The 25,677-nt window shown below is 46.8% G+C and overlaps 1 protein-coding gene and 1 long non-coding RNA gene across 3 annotated transcripts in view; one reads left to right on the top strand and one right to left on the bottom strand.

Annotated features, from left to right (window-relative positions):
• The window catches only part of LOC310952953, a 403,897-nt gene that overhangs the window by 255,644 nt on the left and 122,576 nt on the right, over nt 1-25,677 (bottom strand). The gene's annotated exons all lie outside the window — the stretch shown is intronic.
• ndp (norrin cystine knot growth factor NDP) overlaps nt 5,475-25,677 on the top strand; it is a 34,645-nt gene continuing 14,442 nt past the window's right edge. Inside the window, exons 1-3 of one of the 2 annotated variants that reach the window (XM_083921813.1) lie at nt 5,475-5,554; nt 7,209-7,275; nt 24,237-24,692. In XM_083921813.1, the coding sequence (XP_083777939.1) occupies nt 24,486-24,692 (207 nt within the window). In that variant the 5' untranslated portion in view covers nt 5,475-5,554; nt 7,209-7,275; nt 24,237-24,485. Of the gene's footprint in view, nt 5,555-7,208; nt 7,276-7,789; nt 7,925-24,236; nt 24,693-25,677 lie in introns of those variants that run through there. The other variant, XM_083921812.1, reaches the window with a different exon arrangement.

Raw genomic sequence — 25,677 nt, 5'->3', positions numbered from 1 at the left:
AGCATCGGTCAGTCGGCACCAATGTTCCCCTCACAGATAACGCGAACCGACTCAGATAAGCTCTACTGCGCTGAACGTAAGAACCGAGAGCTTTAGCTGAAAAACTTAGAGAGAGATATTTTACTCTTCTGGGAAGAGGACCGGAGTTTTAATATTGTGCCGGCCCAAATTCTCGTACAACAGAGCAGAGATAAACGTGTCTGTGAGAGAGAGACAACCAAACACATATTTGGGCAGCATCTCCAGTTCTGCAAGCTCCCTCAGCTCTTAAGGCGCGTTTATATTGGGCTACAATGAAAAGTTTCAGGCCACGCCCTCTCAAACGTTCATGGAAACACGCCGTTCACTCACCGTGTTTCCATGACTGTGCCTCCGTCCCGTGCCCCGTGCTTTAGGGTCCTTGTCCCCCCCTCCAGGCCCGTTTGTACTCACACTACCTGGGCCTCGGAGAATGCTTCTTGCTGCCTATACGTCATCACGCCGTAACACGTCACACGCATTGATGACGTCATGGCGATGCGTGGCTTTGTTTCCAAATCTTTCCGTAGACCTCGGAGTTTTTGTACGTCTTGTCGACTGTTTTTGAATCTTTTCATCGACCAAATCTGCAGTAAACACTCCACCTCAGCATCACACCAACGTGAACCTTTCACCGCCATTGTTTGAAATGTCCGTGCATGGTCCCTCCTTCTTTTTTCTACGTCCCAACAGGCGCACAGGAAATGACCTCAGAACCACCGTAGGCCTCGTGCTCGTACACGTGCGCATCTATGCGCGGTACGGTTGCACTCACACTGGTCAAACGAACTAGACTTTACCTGTGACACTTACGAACGGTACGGATGGACAGTGTGAGTGCGACCTTAGAGACTCTGGAGGTGACGGAATAACTCTGAATGGGTTTGAATCACCAGTGATCAGCTGATCAGTGATACAGCAGCGCTCCGTTCTTTCTCAAAGTCTGTTCGACCACACGTCACATCCCGCTTAGAGCTCCGTCCAATCAGCAGCCGAGTTTCTCTCAGGGGAGAAAAACATCCCTGCTCCCCTACAGGGGAAACAAACAGCGACTCACATGGTAATTAGGGGCGTTTCTGCGAGATAGACCCGCCTCATTCTGGGTATACAACCACAGTGGAAACGCACCTATGCACTGGTTGTGCATGTGTGTATTTCGGGCCTGTCTGTGTAACATGTATGATAATAAGAGTGAAAATTGAATTTCCCCGTGTGGGATAAAAATAAAGTAATTCTTCTTCTAACAGACAAACCCAAACGGACACCTTCTGAATTCACGTTTCTCCCTCAGGCGTTGGAGCTGGAGTCCCTCGTTAACTCGTCCAATCACCAGTAAATAAATCCTTCATTTGCAGAATTTAAACATGCAAAGAAACTCTCCTTAAAGCCACCAGACAGTAATTTTACCTCGCTAATTGTTGTTTGTTACGGACTGAACAAGTCACATATTGACAAAACAGCTGTGGTGTTCATGAATGTGGTGCAGTTCAACACAGAGAGGGCTATAAAAAAAGAAAAACATTCAGAATTCACAGCATTAGGAGTCTTTATGTGCGACAGTAGAGGCTCCCAGCTCTTATCACAGTGTTTCACTTCATCATTGTTGTGATACCTGATCTTACATTTCCCTTAGTCACTTTCATAACTTGGTGCAGAGTCACGTTTCCACATCAGCAGAATGATTTCTCTCCGTACCCAAAGAAACAGCTTGAGCTTCATCCGTGTTAGCTAAAGTGGAGCCCCAATCCCTCCTTAGATGACACCTCCTGGTTTCCATTTCTCCTTAAAGGCTTTAAACGGGTGGTGTTTGGACCCAACTGCAGTACAAAGGACTCAGAAACAGTGGTAAAAGTTCGGTTAACTCAGACTCAGGCAGACAGTTTGGAAAACGGCAAACAGGAATCAGGAGAGGAGAGGCTGATCTCTTGGTCAGGGACAGAAGGCTGGGTCCATTTACCAGGATGCAGACGAAGCAGGGAATCAGGGACAGGCGAGGTCGGTACGGGGAAGACAGGCGAGGTCGGTACCGGGTAGACAGGCGAGGTCGTTACCGGGAAGACACACAGAAGAACGCTGGAAAGTCTCGCATGGCACAGAACAATCTGTCAGAGGAGTGAGTGTGTAGCTGGTGATCATGTGCATGTGATGAGAGGCAGCTGTGTGCACAGGTGACTGACGAGGTGGGTGTGGCTGACAGGCTGAGTGGGGCAGAGGCAGGATCAATGGAAAACTACTGAGGGCTCGGACGACTGAACTGTGACAGAAATATCAGTCCGCTAAGACGACAACTTTGTACCAAAGAGGGTGAGCAGGTGTTCGTCCAGAGATCTCACCTCTGGTACAAACTGGGGACAAACAAGTGGCTCAAACTTACGACTCTTGGTCCTGCGATAGTTCAAACTGTGCAGTAATTAAAGCTGAATCAAGTTCTGAGCCAGACATTGTTCCCTCGCTGGGCGGTTAGCCTCATAGCGAGAGGGTTCCTGGTTTGAATCCCGGCTGGGGCCCTTCTGTGCAGAGTTTGCATGTTGTCCCCGTGTCTGCGTGGGTTTTCTCCGGGTTCTCCGGTTTCCTCCCACAGTCCAAAGACGTGCAGGTGTTCGGTTCATTGATGACTCTAAATCACCCGTAGGTGTGAATGGTTGTCTGTCTCTACCTGAATGGTATGTGTCCTGTGATAGACTGGCGTCCTGTCCAGGGTGGACCCCGCCTCACGCCCGATGTCAGCTGGGATCGTCTCCGGCCCCCCATGATCCCGACAGGGACAAGCGGCTGAAGATGAATGAATGAATGAATGAATGTTCCCTCGCTGATCATCTTAAAACACACTTCATTCAGAATAAACTCAAACGTGTTTGTAAAGGTAGGGACACGTCAACGGCGGTCGCAGTGGGCCTCGTTTTTTAGGTTTGTGTGTTTTCCGTGTTGCGTCGGCAGAATTGAGGAAAGTAAACAAACGGCTAAACTAGGAAAACAAGCTCGTCTTTATCAGGTGAGATGCATTTTTTATCCAATGAGCATGGAGAGTCTTCTCAGGACACGCGTGTCGATCGGCCGTCGGCTGCGGTCTCCGCCTGCGTCCCCGTTAGCTCTTTGAAGTGTGCTCGCTGTGTCCCAGGCTTCTTCAAAGCTGCACAGACACAGAACAAACCTGTCTTTGTTAGATAACGATCAGCGCGGCTGCTGTTGGGACGCGGTGCCCGTAAATGCGTGACTGAGCCGTGAGGGGACCCTGCCCTGCTAATCCCCCCCTGACGAGCAGATGACTCATGTCAGGTCCGCTCACATCTCAGTCATCGGCGCTCGTGGGGACGGCACGACGGAGCGCCTGCAGCCGAGGTGGGGCCCACGGAGACGGGGACGACTGCCACGTCACGACCTGTAGAGTCCCCCGGCTTACGCGCGGATGGACCCAGGGTGCAACCCGAGCCGCAGCCTAATCACCAGTGTGAGCGGCCAGGGGGTTTGTGCAGGACGCTCCCAGGCAGTGACACAGCATCACACACACGAGCTCCTGCTGGACCCACTGTTATATAAATTTATATATTTATATATCACACTCATTACTATTTATCTACAATTTATTTAATTATTACACTTATTTATTTTTATGTAAAAGAAGAAAAAATAAATATTTAATTGTTTTTTTCTCCATTTTCTATTTAATATTTATTTTTAAAAACATGTATTAAAATTATTCTATTTATTATTATAATCATTTATAATTATTTTATAATTATTACACACGTGTGTGTGTGTGTGCGTGTGTGTGTGTGTGTGTGTGTGTGTGTGTGTGTGTGTGTGTGTATGTGTGTGTGTGTGTGTGTGTGTGTGTGTGTGTGTGTGTGTGTGTGTGTGTGTGTGTGTGTGTGTGTGTGTGTGTATTGTCGTGTCACCACTATCTCGCTTTTGCCAGTTAAAAAAACCTTTTACAAACTTTGAGTGTGCTGTTTGAAAATCATGAAACTAAAGTACAAACTAAAACTAACAAAGGACTTGAACACAACTATATTTATATATATATATTTATTTTTCATAAGTGCATTAAATTACCTCTATAAGTGTTTGCACTAAAGTATCATTTTCAAAGTACACTAATTCACAATTTACAATGAAGTGCACTGAAATACACTGAGTGTTGTTGAATTAGTGCATTCATTTGATATTTTTACATTAATTTGATATTTTTACATTTTAAATTGGCAATTAAAACATTTAAACCATAATTTGATGCATATAAAATCCATGATAAAATTAGGACTTTCATGTTGGGAGGCCCCCTTCTTCGTGTGCCCCCCCCAAACCTGCGCCGTTGAACGTCACTTTGCTTTTTATGTCCGTGCATTCACCCTCCGCGGCTACAGAGAGTGGAAGCGTTCTCACAGGTTGCCGGGAAGCTGCTGTGGCGGTGGTTTGTCATCCCGGAGAATCCCTTCCTTTTGCTCAATATATCCCCCCCCCCCACACCCCCACACCTCCATCCTCCACCCCACTCTCGCCGTCTCCCGCCCCCACCCTCCCTCCCTCCCCGCCTCCGCATATGGGATTCACATTTGGCTTCAGCGCCCCTCTCCTTAATGTGATATTGTGATACATTATCTGAAGCCCTGTCACCACCTCTCGTGCGGACGCGCGCTGAGCGAGCCAAGGAGAGGCGTTCGGATTCTGTCCAGGTGAGTTACGACCGTTTAATTTGACACTGTTTCGCAGCGGGGATCGTTTACAACGCCTGAAAGTGTAATCAAAATACAAACTGTGCTGACGTGGGTCTCTCGCTCTCCCTTTCTCTCCAGGAGCCTGTTGGTGGTGTATAGGCTTTCACCGTCTCCTGCTGCCGGCTGTAAATCGCCGCTGTCGAAGGTGTGTGTGCGCGTGTGTGTGTGTGTGTGTGTGTGTGTGTGTGAGGGGACAGGAGGTGAGAAATTTGGGGGTCAGCCGAGGTCTTTCAGGTAATTGTGCTTCTTAAACTTTTGACCCACTAAGCCCTACTTAGTGTGGTGCTCGCTCCCCTTATTTCCCCCGAGAGTTTGGACTCTGCATACCAGTACGGTGGCGTGCGTGTGTGTGTGTGTGTGTGTGTGTGTGTGTGTGTGTGTGTGTGTGTGTGTGTGTGTGTGTGCGTGTGTGTGTGTGTGTGAACATGTGCTGTCAGCCTCACACAGCTCACGTTATTCTTTTCCACCTATTTTGGCCGTGCACTCATTGTTACTCCCACACAGTCTGACCGCCCTTCTCTCATTTAATCAGGCTATAAAAACGACATTAGCGCGCCCTCGTTCTGTCCGCGTGAGGCACGTTGGAAGAATCCATCCGCGGTACTTTAGGCGTGAGATGACGGGACTTAAACATAGTGTGTATTCTGTTTTTTGCAATGACCCCTGAGGTCAAAATGGCTGTTTTTGTCGATGGAGTCTGGTGGTTTTGCTGCTTCCTTTTAAACTCTTTTGACTCTGTGAGCGAAGGATGTCGAGCGAACCGCAGTCGCTGATTGTTGGAGCAGTGTGAAGGCTCACCGAGGCGGGTTTGGTGACGTTTGGTGAGTTAAAGAGGTAAAGAGGAAGTTAAGCTGACGTCTTAGTAAGAGACAAACTCAAATTCAGAAGGTTGACGGTTGTATTTTGTTTAATTAGCGAAACAGATGCAAGAATATTTCCTCTCTTTTGTTTATTTATTAGACGGAGTGAGATCGTGTAACGCACCTGCACGAATATATTATATATTATATTATATTATATTATATTATTGGCAATCACTGATTGTTTCTAAACATATTTAGTCCCGACAGAAATAGCTCAACAACTATCGGGTGGTTTGCCGTGAAATCTTGTCGAGACTTTGACGATTCTCCGACTTTATTTTTGTTTATCCGTCCGTGCGTTCGTCTTCTTCTTCTTCTTCTTCTTCTTCTTCTTCTCCTCTGGATTCTTTCCACAGTCCAGTTTGAGGATCATACGTCCGACATTAGTCAGTTTTTAACTTCACGCTGCCGATTTTCTTACTTTAACTGTTTCGTAAACATGCAGCAACACTGGCAGAGAAGCAAAGTAAGCGACGTAACGCAATCTCATCTGTTTTTGAGAAGCTTCGGAGACGCGGTCGCTCGTTGTCTCAGGGTCACGGTGACGCTTTCCTTTCCTCGTGAATCGTGTTCTCATATGAAACACGATGTCTGACCGATCACGGGCAGACTTTAGGGGTTTTTGCACCAGAAGAACCTTTTTTTTTTTACATTTCTAGAAATCCAATCCAACGCAGAAGAACGAGGAAGGATCGTGGTTCTTAGAACGCCGTTTTAAACACAAGAGGAACTGGGAGCCGGCCGTCTGCCAGTTAGCTAGCTTACCTGCTAATTCCACCACCTTTACAGAAAATGAGCCTATCAGCCGACTGGTGGGCGGTACATCTGACTCACTTCGGCAACTGGCTAGCTAACTAGCTAACAGGCTGGCTGACGTCTCCGCGGTCACGTAGCCGGACCTTAATTCGGTCATTAACACCCAAATGTCCTTCTCCGTTCCTTGAATTTCTTCGTTCCTTACTGATCCGTACAGAACTTCCCACATCTTTTCATCCCTCCAGTTAAACGTTTTTGTCGGCGCCTCCTTTGTTTGTTTTCCTCCGTGGTGGAAACGTTATCAACACGCCCACTCACTCGCTGTGAATCCTCCGCACAATGAGCCGCTCTGTTCACACACGGGCTCGATCAGACGTTACACAGAGAGCCGGCAGGGTGAAGTCTGTTTAACGTCCACTCTGACTGATTCAGACATCTGCGCTCTCACATTCGGCTCCTCTGAGGGATGAGGAGATGGGTTCAGGGCCGCGGCGTGAAAGGAAAGGAGCTTCGGTTCGCCCCGTGTCTCTCCGTCTGCAGGGTGTCTTCATGTTGAATGCTGTAAATGATGAACGAGGCTGTTAAAGTTTCGTATGTGCTGAGCTCTATCGCTGTTTTCATCGTCTCCAAACGTGCACGCGGAGCGCCGTCATGTAATTGTTTACAAATGAAGACAAATAATCTGGAATGAAACATCCACCAAGTGACTCGTGCTCACGTCGCCCCACGAGTCCCGTGTGCTTTTAAGGATGTAGCGTGTGAGCAAAGAGACGTTTATTTGGGTTAAACTCTCATGACGAGTGAAAACGCTTCGTGCTGTTTATTTCTCTTTACATTGACATTTTAACTCTTGCAGGTGGAGGACGGTCGTAGTTAACTGAACCCACAGCAACAGATGCTCCCGTCAGGAGAAGACTGCTGAGGTGAGTGACTCCTCTTCCCCCCCCCCCCCCTCACCCTCACCCACACCCTCATGTCACGGTTGGAGAAAGCGTGTGAAGAGGAAGGACACGAGGGCCAGTTGTTTCTAAATAAACTCAATCTGCTAACAGTTTTATAACCCTGACCTCGTAAAAACTGGCTGCAGCTTTTGGTCAGCTCTCCCCCGGTGGGGTGAGCGGAGACGTCCAGGGCTGGAATTCCCATTTGCTGCCGCGGAGCGTGTCGGTGCGTCAGCTGGCGTGTGAGAGAGACGGACAGAGACAGAGAGAGACAGAGAGAGAGAGAGAGGAAGGGCGTATGATATACGATTGCTGTGTCACGATCCACATGTGACGACCGTCCTCACAGGCAGAGCATCCAGGCTGCTCCCTCTTTCTGGTGATTTGTTGTTTTTTTTTTTCCCCTGTTAAAGAAAAAGTGAGGGAGGAGGTGAGGGAGACGGTGAGACAGAGGGAGGAGAGAACAGCACGCAGACAGAGTGAGACAGAGAGAGACAGAGAGAGACAGAGAGAGGTAGAAGCAGGAGGAGGAGAGAGGAGCCGGCTGGGAAACAATAGTTGAAGAACAGACCCGGCGCTGCGTGCAGGATCCCAGCCTCTCCCTGGATACCTCTGCCGCCGCCCGCTGAAGGTAAGACCCCCGAGCCGCGCGTCTCCTCTCAGGGGCAGCGCGCTTTCCTTCCCTTTCTCCGGCTACTTTACGACAGGCTGCATGAACCGCCACAGGCTGCGTGAGATTTGAGCGTTTGAGCCGAGAGAGAGAGTTTAACTTTCCCCCTCTCTGCTGCACATCCCTGCGCTCAGGTGCACATTCCTCTCTTTTAGTGCACGTATTTTTTTTCAAGCTCTTCACACGTCCAGAAACCGCAAGTGGTTGCGATTAGGAAAACAGTGTGACATGATTTGTAATAGGAGGAAACATGTTTGTGTTGGCGCTGGCGGATTTGCTAATCAGGGACTGACGGCGAGGCTGGGAGGAGAGCGGACCTCGCTGCGCTTTGGGGAGCGTGTGTGTGTGTGTGTGTGCGTGCCGGAGCATGAGGTTAATAGCAGTGTGAATAACTTTGGACACGTATGGATATGTGTTCTACAGGTGCGTGAGTTTATGATTGACTTGGCTCGTTCCCTTGGACCCCGAGGCTGCTGGCTCATGCTAGCAGCAGACGCTGACAGATATAATAGACTCTGTGGTAGGTAGGAGGAGGAGGAGGAGGCACGCTACCACTTCCATCGAGCGGAGAGGGAGAGGCGTGCGAGAAAGAGAGAGGGAGAAGGTGTTTAAATGAAAGATGAAGTGACGACAGAAGACCGGGGGATAATGAGAGGGAAGTCCAAGTTTGGGAGGGAGAGCGTGTGAGAAAGACGCAGGAAGGGTGAAGTGAAGTCTGCGGAGGACAGGCGGTGCCAGAGGAGGACGCGAGGAATAGGAGAAACAGAATGAAACGGAGACGTGTGAAAGGGGGAGGAAAGAGGAGGTGAGAGTGACGGAGAGTCTGACACGAGGAGGGAAAAGAGAGATGGAGACGTGATGCAAACGTCCCTCCAGACATCCCTCTCCACCTCCACTGACACCAGATGAGAAACAGTTTGCGCGTTTGCTAATGTGCACCGTAGATTTAGACGCGCAGATGCTTCGTCCGCACTCCCGAGCCGCCGCCATCGTGCTCCGGGGTTCAGGCCCCTTCTGACCGTAGCGTCTGTGAAGACTTTTGTGCTGCTTTCACCACTAAAGGCTAAAAACTGCACAGTCAAATCTTTTCCAGCAAGAATCAGATCTGAAATGACAGGAAATGAAAAACATCGGACGTAAGACGCAGCTCTCCCTGACGTTAGCGTGTAGCTAGCTACATGTAGCCATGTCTGTAAAATATAAAACGTACCTGCAGTAACGTCCGTCGTGGTCATTTCACATCACATTCCTGCTGGAACATGTGAGATTGTGTGGTTTTTAGTTTATATTATATTTATTTTCCAATGTCACAACACTCGTAACTGTCTGTTGAAGCTGCTGAACGTCAAGAAGGTATTAAATATTATTATTATTATTACCGTGAGTCAGTCCCCATAGACCCTCAGGTTAAAACGTCCGACTTTACAACATAAATAAACACGTTTGCAACTAATTTACATCATAAATCAGCACTTAACAGCAGAAATAAACTCATTTACAGCAGAAATAAACTCATTTACATCATAAATAAACTCATTTACATCATACATAAACTTATTTACAGCAGAAATAAACACTTAAAAGCAGAAATAAACACTTAAAAGCAGAAATAAACTCATTTACAGCAGAAATGAACACATTTAAAGCAGAAATAAACTCATTTACAGCTGAAATAAACTCATTTACATCATAAATCAACACTTAACAGCAGAAATAAACTCATTTACAGCAGAAATAAACTCATTTACAGCTGAAATAAACTCGTTTACATCATAAATCAACACTTAACAGCAGTAATAAACTCATTTACAGCTGAAATAAACTCATTTACAGCAGAAATAAACTCATTTACAGCAGAAATAAACTCATTTACAGCAGAAATAAACTAATTTACAGCAGAAACAAACATGTTTACAGCTGCTGGAGATGTGACTGTGATGCGTCTTCACTGTAACAAAGAACGTTTTGAATGTTTGCGCGTGTTTTTGCTTCAGCTGGTGTGATTTTTAATGAAATATTAGTTATCTTTGGAGCTCATAACTGTTCTGGGGCTGAAGTTTCACAGCATATCCACACACCTGTCTCATAGACACACACACACGTTAGGAGACAGTGCCTGAAGTCTGGCTCCCGTGCTCAGCGGGGGTGCGTATCCATGTGTATATATATCTGCGGAGTCTGCATCAAACCAGAAGTCACCTCTGAACTGTTTGGAGAAGGCGAGGAAGAGGAGTAGGAGGTGTGTTTGAAACATCGCACACTCAGCCAGGTGCAGACAGACAGCAGAGCCGGTCGCTTGTGTGTCTGTGCGCTCTCATATTTCATATTCACACACACACACACACACACACACACACACAGACAGACACACACACAGTATTTATTTGGACAGTGTTGAAGCTTCGATAGGCAGTTCACAATGTCTCACCGCCACAGGAATGTGCCTCTGACAAATGGATGCTCCGCACGAAACCGCAGGCCATCGAGAAGATCCTCAACGCCGCCCGCTGCCAGACGAGCATGTGACACGTCTCTGCTGCCCGGAGAAAAACCCGGTCCAACGCGACTAAAACAAACACGCCTACGACTCCTTCGCTCGATCCCTTTTTTCCAGAGAGCGCCTTAAGGCTCGGAGCTGAACGCAGCATTGATCCAGTTTCACGCGCTGGTTTCTTCCTGCAGCTCAGTCTGTGCTGTGGTTTCTCTCTGTCTGAGGAGGATGGAGAGAACGGAGGAGGCAGACGGAGGGTTCGAGGTGTGTTGACCCACTTAGATCAGGGGTTAGGGGTGCGACGATTACCCTGACCATAACCGTGAGTCACAATATTATCACCGTAATTAAAGCTCTTGAAACTGCAGTAAAACATACTGGAATCACGTTATCGTACATTGAGTTAAAGGCGTATTTTCATTGGATCACAGACAGAAAAACATCTTTTCTGGGGTAAAACAAAAACAAATGTTAAAAAAGGTAATCGTAAAGTCACATCGGCCTGCAGCGATCGCAAAGAGCCTGTCTACGTGTGATGATTAGGTGACAACGGCCAATCAGGGCCAAGTATGGGAAAAATACGGACTGGGGGGAGGGGCTGAATATTTTAAGAAAAAGTTGCAGATTTAAACAATTAAAAGTAACAAATCTATGTGAAAAAAGTCGCAGATTTGTTCCTTTTTAATTTCGTAAATCTGCGACTTTTCTTACGTAGATTTGCTTCTTTTAATCTCGTAAATCTGCGACTTTTCTTACGTAGATTTGCTTCTTTTAATCTCGTAAATCTGCAACTTTTTCTTCAAATATTCAGCCCCTCCCCCCAGTCCGTATTTTGAGAAAAAAGTCGCAGATTAATGAGATTAAAACGTAGCAAATCTGTGTTAAAAAGTCGCAGATTTACGAGATTAAAACGTAGCAAATCTACAAGAAAAAAGTCGCAGATTTACGAGATTAAAAAGGAGCAAATTAATGTGAAAAAAGTCGCAGATTTACAAGATTAAAAAGAAGCGAATCTGCGGGAAAAAAGTCGCAGATTTACAAGATTAAATATTAGCAAATTTATGTGAAAAAAGTCGCAGATTTACGAGATTCAAAAGGAGCAAATCCCTGCACCATTGATTGGTTCATGTTCAACTCTCTGGCTGCTGCTCTATTCCCGTGTTCTGCTGTGTGACTAATGGCCTTGAGTGTAAACTCTGCGTCGTAAGCGTGTCTCTTAACAGGAGCCATTTTGGGCTCTTTACACAAACACACACATGGAAATGAAACGGCACGCTTCACGCAGTCGTATATCTCAACATGCACCGCGCGTTACTTCTTCTACGGGGAAAATAGAGTCGGCGGCTGCTCACCGTAGTTGGAGACCTGTTGTGGCTCAATATTGGTCCATATATAAGGAGCACCGGATTATAAGGCGCACTGTCGGCTTTGGAGACATTTGAAGGTTTTTAGGTGCGGAGAATACGGTAAATGAAATAAACCCCACTTGATTTGAACGTGGTTTGCAGTATGACATAATCTCTTAACCTGCTCCTGTCACCGTGCATGTTATTATCATGCAGAGTGTAGATTGGTGACACACGACGGCAGAAATGATGCATTCAAAGGACGGTTTAAACTCGTTCAACTAGGAAATCAAAACGATCTCTATTGAGGGTTCTGCTTCTATCAAATCACCTCACTGAACATCGTAAATGTGAGAATATTCACACACATAAACGTCCTCTCTCCTGTTCCCCAGAGGCTGAACCTGTCAAAGCTAACACCAGCTTAGCTCCGGCTCGCTCCGCTGCCCCTCATTGGCTGCACGCCGCGCTCAAATCCGCACTGTTTGCCTTTTCTTCACTGGGGGGGTATTTTTAGTGAGGAGCTTAGTGTGTGTGTGTGTGTGTGTGTGTGTGTGTGTGTGTGTGTGTGTGTGTGTGTGTGTGTGTGTGTGTGTGTGTGTGTGTGTGTGTGTGTGTGTGTGTGTGTGTGTGTGTGTGTGTGTGTGTGTGTGTGTGTGTGTGTGTGTGTGTGTGTGTGTGTTTCAAGAGCTGGCGTCAGTAGACAGTAGAAGAGCTTGGCACTCTGCATGCCAAACTGTGTGTGTGTGTGTGTGTGTGTGTGTGTGTGTGTGTGTGTGTCTGGACAGTCAGGAATCTGCCCTTTAGTTTATTAAAAGCTGGTGAAACAATGGAGGGAGGTGAGGTGTGTGTGTGTGTGTGTGTGTGTGTGTGTGTGTGTGTGTGTGTGTGTGTGTGTGTGTGTGTGTGTGTGTGTGTGTGTGTGTGTGTGTGTGTGTGTGTGTGTGTGTGTGTGTGTGTGTGTGTGTGTGTGTGTGTGTGTGTGTGTGTGTGTGTGTGTGTGTGTGTGTGTGTGTGTGTGTGTGTGTGTGTGTGTGAGGGATGATGATGAAAGGTTTTCACCATGGATCAAAAAATGACAGAGCTGCAGCTATCGATCATTCACCTCTCTGACACCCCAAAGCGTGAGGAGAGATGCTAACAGCCGGACGTGGCTAACAGTGGTTAGCTCAGGGCAACACGGTGAAGGCATTCAAAGGTCTTTTTTAACCACTAATGCTGCTGAAAATAACAGCAAACCTCTGCAGCAGCATGAGAAGAGTCCCTACACACACAACAAAGCAGCAACAGCGTAGTTAGTGAAGCCAGAGTTTATTAAAGAGTGTTTTAAAGACTTACCTACTGGCCCCTGTACCAGCTCCTCTCATAGTAAAGTCCATTACAGTGGATTACCAATGTAGGGACTCTTCCCTGCAACAGTCGGAGGCTTCGTGGCGTCTCTTCTCTTAATGTCATCGCTTGTTTTGTGTGTTTTCATAAAGAAGGAGAGAAGCAGGACGGGCTGCTGTTCTTTCTACTATCGAATCATTTAAAAACCTACTCTCCAGTCCAACGGCGCACTCACACTGTTCCTCCGTACCGTGCCCAAACGGGTTTAACGGCTAAAGTCTGGTTCCTTTGACCAGTGTGAGTGCAACCGTACCACGTCTAGGTACGATCACGGCCCGTTTGGGAGAGGTGGGCTTTTGTAAAGCACGTTTGCACATGCACGAGCGTGCGCACGTGTACGAGCACGAGGCCTACGGTGTTTCTGAGGTCATTTCCTGTGCGCCTGTTGGGACGTAGAAAAAAGAAGGAGGGGCCATGCGCGGACATTTCAAACAATGGCGGTGAAAGGTTCACGTTGGTGTGATGCGGAGGTGGAGTGTTTACTGCAGATTTGGTCGATGAAAAGATTCAAAAACAGTCGACAAGACGCACATAAACTCTGAGGTCTACGGAAAGATCTGGAAACAAAGCCACGCATCGCCATGACGTCATCAATGCGTGTGACGTGTTACGGCGTGATGACGTATAGGCAGCAAGAAGCATTCTCCGAGGCCCAGGTAGTGTGAGTACAAACGGGCCTGGAGGGGGGGACAAGGACCCTAAAGCACGGGGCACGGGACGGAGGCACAGTGGGAGGGCGCCCTGAGTCTCCAAATGACTTCTTCTCCAATATCTTCCAAACAAATTCATTTAAAAGTAGAAAAACAGTGAATTAGTAAGTAAAAAATAGTATATTTGCCCCTGAACTGTCGTTAGGAAGACAAATAAAGTGGAAATACTCAAGAAAAGCACCTTGAAATTGAAACTAACTACAGTAAATGCAGTTGTGTCCGTCTGTGGCGGGTCCGTCTGTGGCGGGTCCGTCTGTGTGGCCTTGTTCCCACCGTAGCCTCTGACAGAGACATCCCAGTGTCTGTCTCCTTAAGCTCTCACTCATAACTCCCAAAGTCCTAAAGCTGCGGCCCAGAGGGCTCGTGCCCCCCCCCCCACAGATACTCTGAACCCAAACCTTCTGCGGAGACCGGACCCTCTCTACACGACCTGCCCCTCGGCGACGCTGCTGAAGCCGTTTGCACCAAACCGAGGCAGAATGGGCTAAATTTGATTTGCCCCATGCCACACGATACGTCTTTAATACGCCGTAAATGCAGATCTGCGTGCAGTTACGCATAAGTCCTGCTGTTTAATCGCTCGCTGTGCCTGTGGGGCTCCAGCTCCGGCGCTCTAATCAGCCGTCTGAGTCCCAGGAATTCCACTTCGGTCCAAGGGAAAAGGGAATAATTTTGATTTCGTGGTTGTTGCCAAATTATGAAAGTTATGTGCTCCAAGTGTTGGGTTTCTCTACGTGCTGCAGCCGTGTGTGTGTGTGTGTGTGTGTGTGTGTGTGTGTGCGCGGGGCTGCGATACTTTAACAGTCAAGAGTTTAGTTTAGCAAAAAGCAAACGTGAAACGGCGATTCTGCAGGAGAGTGGTGCGTTCGCTGCTTATGGTTTGTGGCGACTGTGGCTCAGTGGCAGAGTGGATCGTCCTCCATTCTAAAGGTGATGGTTAAGTTTAGTCTCTAAAGGAGACGGTTAAGTTTAGTCACTAAAGGAGACGGTTAAGTTTAGTCTCTAAAGGTGACGGTTAAGTTTAGTCTCTAAAGGTGATGGTTAAGTTTAGACACTAAAGGAGACGGTTAAGTTTAGTCTCTAAAGGAGACGGTTAAGTTTAGTCTCTAAAGGAGACGGTTAAGTTTAGTCTCTAAAGGAGACGGTTAAGTTGAGTCTCTAAAGGAGACGGTTAAGTTTAGTCTCTAAAGGTGACGGTTAAGTTTAGTCTCTAAAGGTGACGGTTAAGTTTAGTCTCTAAAGGAGACGGTTAAGTTTAGTCACTAAAGGTGACGGTTAAGTTTAGTCTCTAAAGGAGACGGTTAAGTTTAGTCTCTAAAGGTGACGGTTAAGTTTAGTCTCTAAAGGTGACGGTTAAGTTTAGTCTCTAAAGGAGACGGTTAAGTTTAGTCACTAAAGGAGACGGTTAAGTTTAGTCTCTAAAGGTGACGGTTAAGTTTAGTCTCTAAAGGTGATGGTTAAGTTTAGTCTCTAAAGGAGACGGTTAAGTTTAGACACTAAAGGAGACGGTTAAGTTTAGACACTAAAGGAGACGGTTAAGTTTAGTCTCTAAAGGAGACGGTTAAGTTTAGACACTAAAGGAGACGGTTAAGTTGAGTCTCTAAAGGAGACGGTTAAGTTTAGTCTCTAAAGGTGACGGTTAAGTTTAGTCTCTAAAGGTGACGGTTAAGTTTAGTCTCTAAAGGAGACGGTTAAGTTTAGTCACTAAAGGAGACGGTTAAGTTTAGTCTCTAAAGGTGACGGTTAAGTTTAGTCTCTAAAGGTGATGGTTAAGTTTAGTCTCTAAAGGAGACGGTTAAGTTTAGACACTAAAGGAGACGGTTAAGTTTAGACACTAAAGGAGACGGTTAAGTTTAGTCTCTAAAGGAGACGGTTAAGTTTAGACACTAAAGGAGACGGTTAAGTTGAGTCTCTAAAGGAGACGGTTAAGTTTAGTCTCTAAAGGTGACGGTTAAGTTTAGTCTCTAAAGGTGACGGTTAAGTTTAGTCTCTAAAGGAGACGGTTAAGTTTAGTCACTAAAGGTGACGGTTAAGTTTAGTCTCTAAAGGAGACGGTTAAGTTTAGTCTCTAAAGGTGACGGTTAAGTTTAGTCTCTAAAGGTGACGGTTAAGTTTAGTCTCTAAAGGTGACGGTTAAGTTTAGTCTCTAAAGGTGATGGTTAAGTTTAGTCTAAAGGTGACGGTTAAGTTTAGTCACTAAAGGTGACGGTTAAGTTTAGTCTCTAAAGGTGACGGTTAAGTTTAGTCACTAAAGGTGATGGTTAAGTTTAGTCACTAAAGGTGACGGTTAAGTTTAGTCTCTAAAGGTGACGGTTAAGTTTAGTCTCTAAAGGTGACGGTTAAGTTTAGTCTCTAAAGGAGACGGTTAAGTTTAGTCTCTAAAGGTGATGGTTAAGTTTAGACGACTAAAGGAGACGGTTAAGTTTAGTCTCTAAAGGAGACGGTTAAGTTTAGTCTCCAAAGGAGACGGTTAAGTTTAGTCTCTAAAGGTGACGGTTAAGTTTAGTCTCCAAAGGAGACGGTTAAGTTTAGTCTCTAAAGGTGACGGTTAAGTGACGGTTAAGTTTAGTCACTAAAGGACTTGGTTCATATCAGATAAAGGTGGTTTGTCTCAGTTCTTCCAGGACTTGAACCCACGGTCCTCCAGGTCAGAGTCCAGAGTTTTGGACCCTCCTCCCTACGGGGAGTTTGGCGTCTGATGCTCCGTCACCTGACTTCCTCCTTCGCTCCTTAACTTCTACACTCATGGATAAAATAAGAATTACGGTGCATTAAATGTTGGAGCCGGTTCGATCACAGGGTGGACACGACCGTCTCTCTCCAAGTGCCTTTGAGCAAAGGCTTTTTAGTGTCAGCCGTTGTTGAACCTCAGCGAGCTCTGACACCAAAGGCTCCTCTTCAGTTGGGAGCGTTTGATTCCTCGTGTCTGGACGTTCCGCTCCCCGCCCGTCTCACTGGACCACCTCACCCACTCAAAGCTTTAACACTGAACCCACTGTTCTCCGTGTTCCCGCTCCTGCGAGCCCTGAACGCGGACCGGCGTCCCGTCGGGGCGGAGAGACGGGACTTTAACCATGACCTCACTCACTCCCCTGTCCCGGACCACGCGCTCTCGTACGGGAGCGTGTTCTAACCGAGATAAGGCGGCTGTGCTTTCCAAAGATGTCCTCACCTCGTCTGGTGGAAAAAGTGACTTCCTCCGCGGAGTGTTCCTGGAGGGAGCGCGGCCTTGCAGCGGCAGCGGCCTTGCAGCGGCGGCGGCCTCGCGGCGGCGGCCTCTCCGCAGCAGTCGTCCAGCGCGGCTGTTTACTTTAATGGAGCTGAGATTTCACGGGTAATTGAGGACGAATGGGCCGTTGTGTTTTATGAGAACAGCAGGAAGCCGAGGTGACACGCTGCGTCTTCATCCAACACCCATCAGCGTGGGTCCGACCCGAGGGCTACGAGAGAGGAGCGCGGATGCTTTCAACGCGACCAGGATTCGGTTTAAGTCGCATCCTGTGGGTAGATGTTAGAGGATCCGTGTCTCCAGACGATCAAACTTCCTGTTTATGTTGTTAAACTAAAGTCTAACTTCTTCTCTTTGGAACCAAATCTGGTTTGAACGTCCTGATTTATCTTTGCGTGAACCAGAGCGCTCAAAAGGACGCTAACACGCTGAATTAGCCGCGTGCTAACCCTTTTGATCTCCTCTCCGTAAACACTGGAGCTGCTGCTCGTCCACATTAACATCAATGTTGTCAAACTTCAGTCCTTCACAATAAAAGCCCATCAATGTTGTCCAAACATCCAGGACCAAACTTCAGTCCTTCACAATAAAAGTCCATCAATGTTGTCCAAACATCCAGGACCAAACTTTAGTCCTTCACAATAAAAGCCTGTCAATATTGTCCAAACATCCAGGACCAAACTTCAGTCCTTCACAATAAAAGCCTGTCAATGTTGTCCAAACATCCAGGACCAAACTTCCTTCCTTCACAATAAAAGCCTGTCAATGTTGTCCAAACATCCAGGAACAAACTTCCGTCCTTCACAATAAAAGTCCATCAATGTTGTCCAAACATCCAGGACCAAACTTTAGTCCTTCACAATAAAAGCCCATCAATGTTGTCCAAACATCCAGGACCAAACTTCAGTCCTTCACAATAAAAGTCCATCAATGTTGTCCAAACATCCAGGACCAAACTTCAGTCCTTCACAATAAAAGCCCATCAATGTTGTCCAAACATCCAGGACCAAACTTCAGTCCTTCACAATAAAAGCCCATCAATGTTGTCCAAACATCCAGGACCAAACTTCAGTCCTTCACAATAAAAGCCCATCAATGTTGTCCAAACATCCAGGACCAAACTTTAGTCCTTCACAATAAAAGCCCATCAGTGTTGTCCAAACATCCAGGAGCAAACTTCAGTCCTTCACAATAAAAGTCCATCAATGTTGTCCGAACATCCAGGACCAAACTTCAGTCCTTCACAATAAAAGTCCATCAATGTTGTCCGAACATCCAGGACCAAACTTCCGTCCTTCACAATAAAAGTCCATCAATGTTGTCCAAACATCCAGGACCAAACTCCAGTCCTTCACAATAAAAGCCTTTTAATGTTGTCCAAACATCCAGGACCAAACTTCAGTCCTTCACAATAAAAGCCCATCAATGTTGTCCAAACATCCAGGACCAAACTTCAGTCCTTCACAATAAAAGTCCATCAATGTTGTCAAAACATCCAGGACCAAACTTCCTTCCTTCACAATAAAAGCCTGTCAATGCTGTCCAAACATCCAGGACCAAACTTCAGTCCTTCACAATAAAAGCCCATCAGTGTTGTCCAGACATCCAGGACCAAACTTCCTTCCTTCACAATAAAAGTCCATCAATGCTGTCCAAACATCCTGGACCAAACTTCAGTCCTTCACAATAAAAGCCCATCAATGTTGTCCAAACATCCAGGACCAAACTTCAGTCCTTCACAATAAAAGCCTGTCAATATTGTCCAAACATCCAGGACCAAACTGTAGTCCTTCACAATAAAAGCCCATCAATATTGTCCAAACATCCAGGACCAAACTTTAGTCCTTCACAATAAAAGCCTGTCAATATTGTCCAAACATCCAGGACCAAACTTCAGTCCGGCCCTCGGCTCGTAGCAGATATGTTTTTCCGGCCCTCTGATGTGTTTGACGTTGACATCCCTGACGACGTCGAGGGTCGACCACGGGAAAACAGCGTGTTTCTGGCCCGTCCTTGCGTTCACCGCTGGACCGCTGCTGTCATTGTCTCTGTTTGCTTTGCTTCGCAGCGGAGCCAGTCGACCTGTTGTCTGTTTAACAAAAACACATGTTCCACTTTGGGGGGATTCGTGATTTACGAGGAAATGCTGCCGAGGATGTTTTTTTATTCCCCGTGTGTGTGTGTGTGTGTGTGTGTGTGTGTGTGTGTGTGTGTGTGTGTGTGTGTGTGACCACTAATACGGTTACGTTCTCACGTTCGATACCGATTGATTCAACATGTTTCCATGTTTATCCCGAGCAGCAGATCCTTGATTCACAGTTTTATACCAACGAAAATCATCAAAAACATGTTTAAAAGTCTTAAAAATCACTGGATTCACTGTAAACACATGTGTTTAATGCATCACAGCGAGGACACACAGCTTTTATTTATTCAATTTAATTTCATTTAGGGTCAAAATCATAACAGACTCTATCCCAGGGCACTTTTCTTGTTTGTTTATTGAGAAACAAACGATCTTAAAGGGACATTTTAGGGATATTTTGCCCGTTTTAATGAAGGTAAAATGGGTAAAATATGTCTTTAAATGAGGATAATCATAAATCATGAGGTCCTTCTGATTAAAAGAGTCCTGCTGTTGATCACAGAGAGCCTGTTAAAGGATCAGACTTACAGTTTTTGTTGTTAATTGTTAATAAAACACAACTTTCTCACAAATTCTCCTCGATTCAAAGTGTAAATTATCGACTGAGATTCAAATTATTGTTCCTGAACTGAAGTAAACTGCAGACTTGTGAGGATTTTCACCATTGGGAGGTGTTTTTTTTATTACGATTCACGATAAAAACAATACGTTTCACTTTATAAAATCCTTTCAGAGTTTATTTTTGCATTTGGAAGCTGCTACAGTTCAATTCACTAGACTTTATTTGTCCCGGGGGGCGTTCAAGGACACGCGGGGAAGTTTTACAACAACAACAACAACAAAAAATCACTTAAATCACGAATTAGAACAAATATTTCATCACATATCGTAGAAACCTGTTGATGAGAACATGTTGTTTTATGTCACAGTTATAAATATTTAAAGGTTGAATATGTAGAAGCTTATTAAAAGCTATATTTGTTAAATAATAATAAAATAATACCCCCACGGGGAACAGAATTAAAGTTTTGCTTTTCCATAAAAAATATATTTAGTCTTAATGAATATCTTAAATGTTTGACTTCCTGTCCCGTTGTGTTTCCATGGCAGCAGCCAATAGCGTTGGGCGTTGCTGGTAGCCAGGGTTGCCTGTTGTTGGGTGCAGCTACTGTAGGCTGGCACTGGGTGAAATGGAGTTAGCCAATCGTGCAGCTGCTTGGGAGCCTCAGTGAAGGGGGCGTTCTTTGTCCCAGCAGCTGAGTGAGCGGAGACGGGCAACAACCAGAGTCACTATAGGCCGAGCATTCACTCCATGGACTGAGAGAAAGGAGAGGAACGCCATTCAAACGCACGCCCACATGGCTACGCTGCTCCTGGATGCTAACATCACTTTCATCTGCACTTAGCTGGAACGGCTAACGCTAACGGCTAACGCTAACTGTCCGTCAAACTCCTCTAATCCTTGTTTTGATGCTGTGATTTTCTGGAGGGGACGGGTTCAAACAGGCTCAAACAGACTCCGGTCTCCTGGAGCTACTGGGCCGGGTCTGACCAACCTGGCAACCCCACTGCTGGACTTATTTTTTGTTGTTGAGACGACGATCTTGAGGCACTAGATGGAGCTTTCTGCTCATTCTCCATATTCAACCTTTAACGTTGTTTATGAGAGAAGTGGTCTTTTGTCGACACACAGTATATTTATCGAAAAGCTCGGTACGATTTTACTTCAAAGCGCCCGACTTCCACCGACACCTAACCATCGGCTTGGCGCGTCTCTGCCTTTGAAGGTTACTCGGCCATTCCTCCACGAGCTCAACACCTCCCTCCTAAATGACTCGTCATGCCAAAGACAGGCTCCCTAATGATACAGATGGACAGTGATACCAGCGGCACAGATGTGGATAACAGTCGCCGCCGTAACGCTCGGCCAGGTGCGGCTGGCAGGGCCGGAGGTGCTGATGGGTGCTGGCTGTACAGAGGACCGGGCCATCTGTTATGTAAACCCCGCAGCACATGTTCGACGGGCCAACAAAACATCTCGGGGAGTATTTATTTAAACGGGCCAAATGATACTTGTATTTCTCTCAGGAGGAATGTTGAGGTTAAATGATTCCCCTCAGAAAGAAAAACACAGCGGCTGCAAAGGGAGGGAGGGAGGGAGGGAGGGCGTATAACGGTTCGGAGTGAATTTGATGCATTCTGTGACTTCGGCTTAAATGAGGGAATCAGCGTGGAGTCGTGCAGCGATGGAGATGGATGCTAAAGAGGGAGCTGTGATCGAACGCAGTATTTAGTTCATTTCCTCTGCTTCAGCTGCCAAACGCAGAAGTTACTGTCACGCAAACTCACGTCACATGTGCTCTTCTGTTCATGCAAGACAAGACAAACACACACACACACACACACACACACACACACACACTAAACCTGGGTGTGACACTTGACGACCGCCACCATTGATGCAACAACCCGATCGTGCAGAAACATGTTGCACAATATCAGGAAGATGCGTCCTCTTCTGACCCAAAATGCCGCACAGGTTCTGTCATCTCATGCCTCGACTCCTGTAAGGGCGCACTCCCACTGTGCCTCTGTCCCGTGCCCCGTGCTTTAGGGTCCTTGTCCCCCCCTCCAGGCCCGTTTGTACTCACACTACCTGGGCCTCGGAGAATGCTTCTTGCTGCCTATACGTCATCACGCCGTAACACGTCACACGCATTGATGACGTCATCTCGAACAAAAGTATCATTAATGTGTTCATCACTTTAAAGGTTGAATATGGAGAATGAGCAGAACAGCTCCATCTAGTGAGATCGTCGTCTCAACAACAAAAAAGAAGTCCAGCAGTGGGGTTTCCAGGTTGGTCAGACCCGGCCCAGTAGCTCCAGGAGACCGGAGTCTGTTTGAGTCTGTTTGAACCCGTCCCCTCCAGAAAATCACAGCATCAAAACAAGGATTAGAGGAGTTTAACCGACAGTTAGCGTTAGCCGTTAGCGTTAGCCGTTCCAGCTAAGTGCAGATGAAAGTGATGTTAGCATCCAGGAGCAGCGTAGCCATGTGGGCGTGCGTTTGAATGGCGTTCCTCTCCTTTCTCTCAGTCCATGGAGTGAATGCTCGGCCTATAGTGACTCTGGTTGTTGCCCGTCTCCGCTCACTCAGCTGCTGGGACAAAGAACGCCCCCTTCACTGAGGCTCCTAAGCAGCTGCAGGATTGGCTAACTCCATTTCACCCAGTGCCAGGCTACAGTAGCTGCACCCAACAACAGGCAACCCTGGCAACCAGCAACGCCCAACGCTATTGGCTGCTACCATGGAAACACAACGGGACAGGAAGTCAAACATTTAAAATATTAATTCAGACTAAATATAGTTTTAATGGAAAAGCAAAACTTTGATTCTGTAACCTTTTAAATACAGCTTTTAATAAAGATTCTACATATTCAACCTTTTATGTTGCATCTGGTAAAGATGGTTTTAGATCCTTTTATTTATTGTGTTGCTTCACGTACAAGAATTTAATTTATTAGTTGATTTAAACGTGTTTTTATAATTTATAAAGTGACTAAAGCTCTCATATAAATGTGTAAAAAGTCCAGTATTTACCCGTCACACGTGGTGGAGGAGAAGTACTTTGCTTAAGTGCAGCACTTTAGTAAACGCACATCTGCCCCAGCGCTTTACTGAGCGCTCTGTAATAATGACGGGTTTTTGCATCTGAGAGAACTCAAAACATAAAGAAACACTTTCACTGGCTCGTCCACGCGTCTCGTCTCGAGCCGAATGCTCTTCTTCAGAATAATACTTCAGAAGGGAAGAGAGCGTCTCCTGTTACAGGACTTTATGTCAGTAACATCAGAGCAAATGAGTAAAAAACATCAGCTCCGTTTGCATAACCTGATATTTCCTGCTCCTTCTAATGTGCGTGAACACTAAAACATACTTCTCCTCGTATGAACCTCGAAAGAAAACAGGAATAACTGCATTAACAAAGGGTTGGCAGAGGGAATAAAGTGTTTTTCCACTTCAAAAAATGTCATTTTTTTGGAAGTTACGCTGAAATGACATTTGGTTTAAATGTAGAACTCTTCTCCGTGCACAAAGCTGCAGATGTTGAGACAGAACTGAAGCTTTAACGGTGCGAAATCCCCCGTTCAGAGCGTAAACTCCCAGTTTCACCGCAGCCACTTGGACATAAATCAAGCTTTAATGCTCTTTGTGCACACGACGCATGAATGAATTAAGAGGCGAACTCGTGAATGTATATTTGCAGACATAGGAGCATATTTACGCTAACAGTAATACGATTGTTGAGTAAATCTCGCTCCCTCCTCGCTCTCTGACCCCACACGCACACACACACACCTCGCCCTAATTCACAACACATTGCCTGTTAGCACCGAGCTCCCTCTGAACACGGAGCCTATCGTCAGGAGGACAATAAAACTATGAAGTTAGGGGAGAAGAAAAAACAAAAAAAGGACGTAAATACATGTGAAAGTATGCGGAGGGCGCAGTCTTGTTGGGAGAGCGATTTGTTTTAATGAAAAAGTCGTTCCTGTGGAGAGGAAAGGGCCCGGCTGCAGGCTGTTTGTGCATGGCTTAGGTTTCTCCTGCTGTAATAAAAGCACCAGGACTTGTGTATGTGTGTGTGTGTGCAGTGTGTGTGGGTGTACAGGGGAGACTAAGTAGGCAGCCAGGTTTGGACACACACACATGCACACACACTCATCAAATGGTCAATCACTAAAATAAAAACTGGCGAAAATATCTATGAGAATCTGTGTGGAGGCAGCTCCGTCCTCCACACACACACACACACACACACACACACACACACAAGGGAAGTGTGTGATCATTTCTACAGCACTAATAGACAAAACATACCGCACACACACACACACACACACACACAATAGTGCTTCTTTATCAGCTCATGCCTTCCTGTTTGTCTCCTTCTTCCAGACTGCGGTGGATCCAGACGCTCGGGGATGGAGCGGCCCGACGCAGGAACCCTCCTACCTTCCCCCGTGCAGCTCGCTGACCTCGAACCGCCGCTGCACTAGCAGGAAGAAGACGGAGACTCACACACCCCGCCCCCGCTGTGTGAGACCCTGATATAAAAACCCGGGGGAGACACTGTGAGAAAAGAGAAATAACAGAGACAACAGTCGGACGTCCTGTGAGGACCGAGAGCTCTGGGGTGGTCCCATCATGAAAGCTTTCATCTCAGCGGGCCCCCCCTCCGGCCTGCTGCTGGTCCTGATGTGCTGCCCCCTGCTGGGCTTGGTCCAGTCTGCCAGCGGCAACAAGGCCAGCGATAAGGGACACCCACACCTGGCAGACTCTGACCCGGAGCGCTGCATGAGGCATCACTTTGTGGAGACCATCACGCACCCCATTTATAAGTGCAACTCCAAGGTGAGTTCAAAACGTCTTCAGGGAAACTGGTGCGCAGCCCCGATTCACAAGGCCGGCATCACCAGGGTCATTCACAAATGAGCTTTAACGATGAAATGATGACGTCACATCGATCTACAACCAGTCAGAGAAACAAACGTCGGTGCTTGGTCCATTTTGAAGCAGGAAAACAATGAAAACTGTCTCAAATGACAGGAAGTGCAGCGAATTTCAATTCGACACAGTGGTCAAACGGTGGAATTACACCTTCTGCGTCCGTCACGTTACCCAGCTATTCACCCTTTCAAAATAAGATTTCCGGGTCATTTCGATAATGTGAGTGCAAGGCCGGGGCTGGGCCGCGGGGGAAGAGGAGGGGGGGCAATCACGCTAAAGCACGGCTCCGATCGTCCGGGCCAAGTGTGAGGGTGCCCTTAGTCTGCGTCACTGTGGTGGTTAAGGTAAAGGCTTTAGTAAAGCACGTTTGTACGAGCACGAGGCCTACGGCGGTTCTGAGGTCATTTCCTGTGCGCCTGTTGGGACGTAGAAAAAAGAAGGAGGGACCATGCGCGGACATTTCAAACAATGGCGGTGAAAGGTTCACGTTGGTGTGATGCGGAGGTGGAGTGTTTACTGCAGATTTGGTCGATGAAAAGATTCAAAAACAGTCGACAAGACGCACAAAAACTCCGAGGTCTACGGAAAGATCTGGAAACAAAGCCACGCATCGCCATGGCGTCATCAATGCGTGTGACGTGTTACGGCGTGATGACGTATAGGCAGCAAGAAGCATTCTCCGAGGCCCAGGTAGTGTGAGTACAAACGGGCCTGGAGGGGGGGACAAGGACCCTAAAGCACGGGGCACGGAGGAACAGTGGGAGGGCGCCCTCAGTTGTTACAATCAGGGTTGTTCTGAAGCCTCGCAGACACAAAGGAAACCCCAGAGCGCCGGCCAAAAAAAAAAAAAGCGACTCCAGCTTGATTTATCTCAGACACATTTTCTCTT

The sequence above is a fragment of the Echiichthys vipera genome (assembly GCF_963691815.1).
Source record: "Echiichthys vipera genome assembly, chromosome: 10".
Classification (NCBI taxonomy): domain Eukaryota; kingdom Metazoa; phylum Chordata; class Actinopteri; order Perciformes; family Trachinidae; genus Echiichthys; species Echiichthys vipera.
This window is presented reverse-complemented; position numbering and strand designations above follow the sequence as displayed.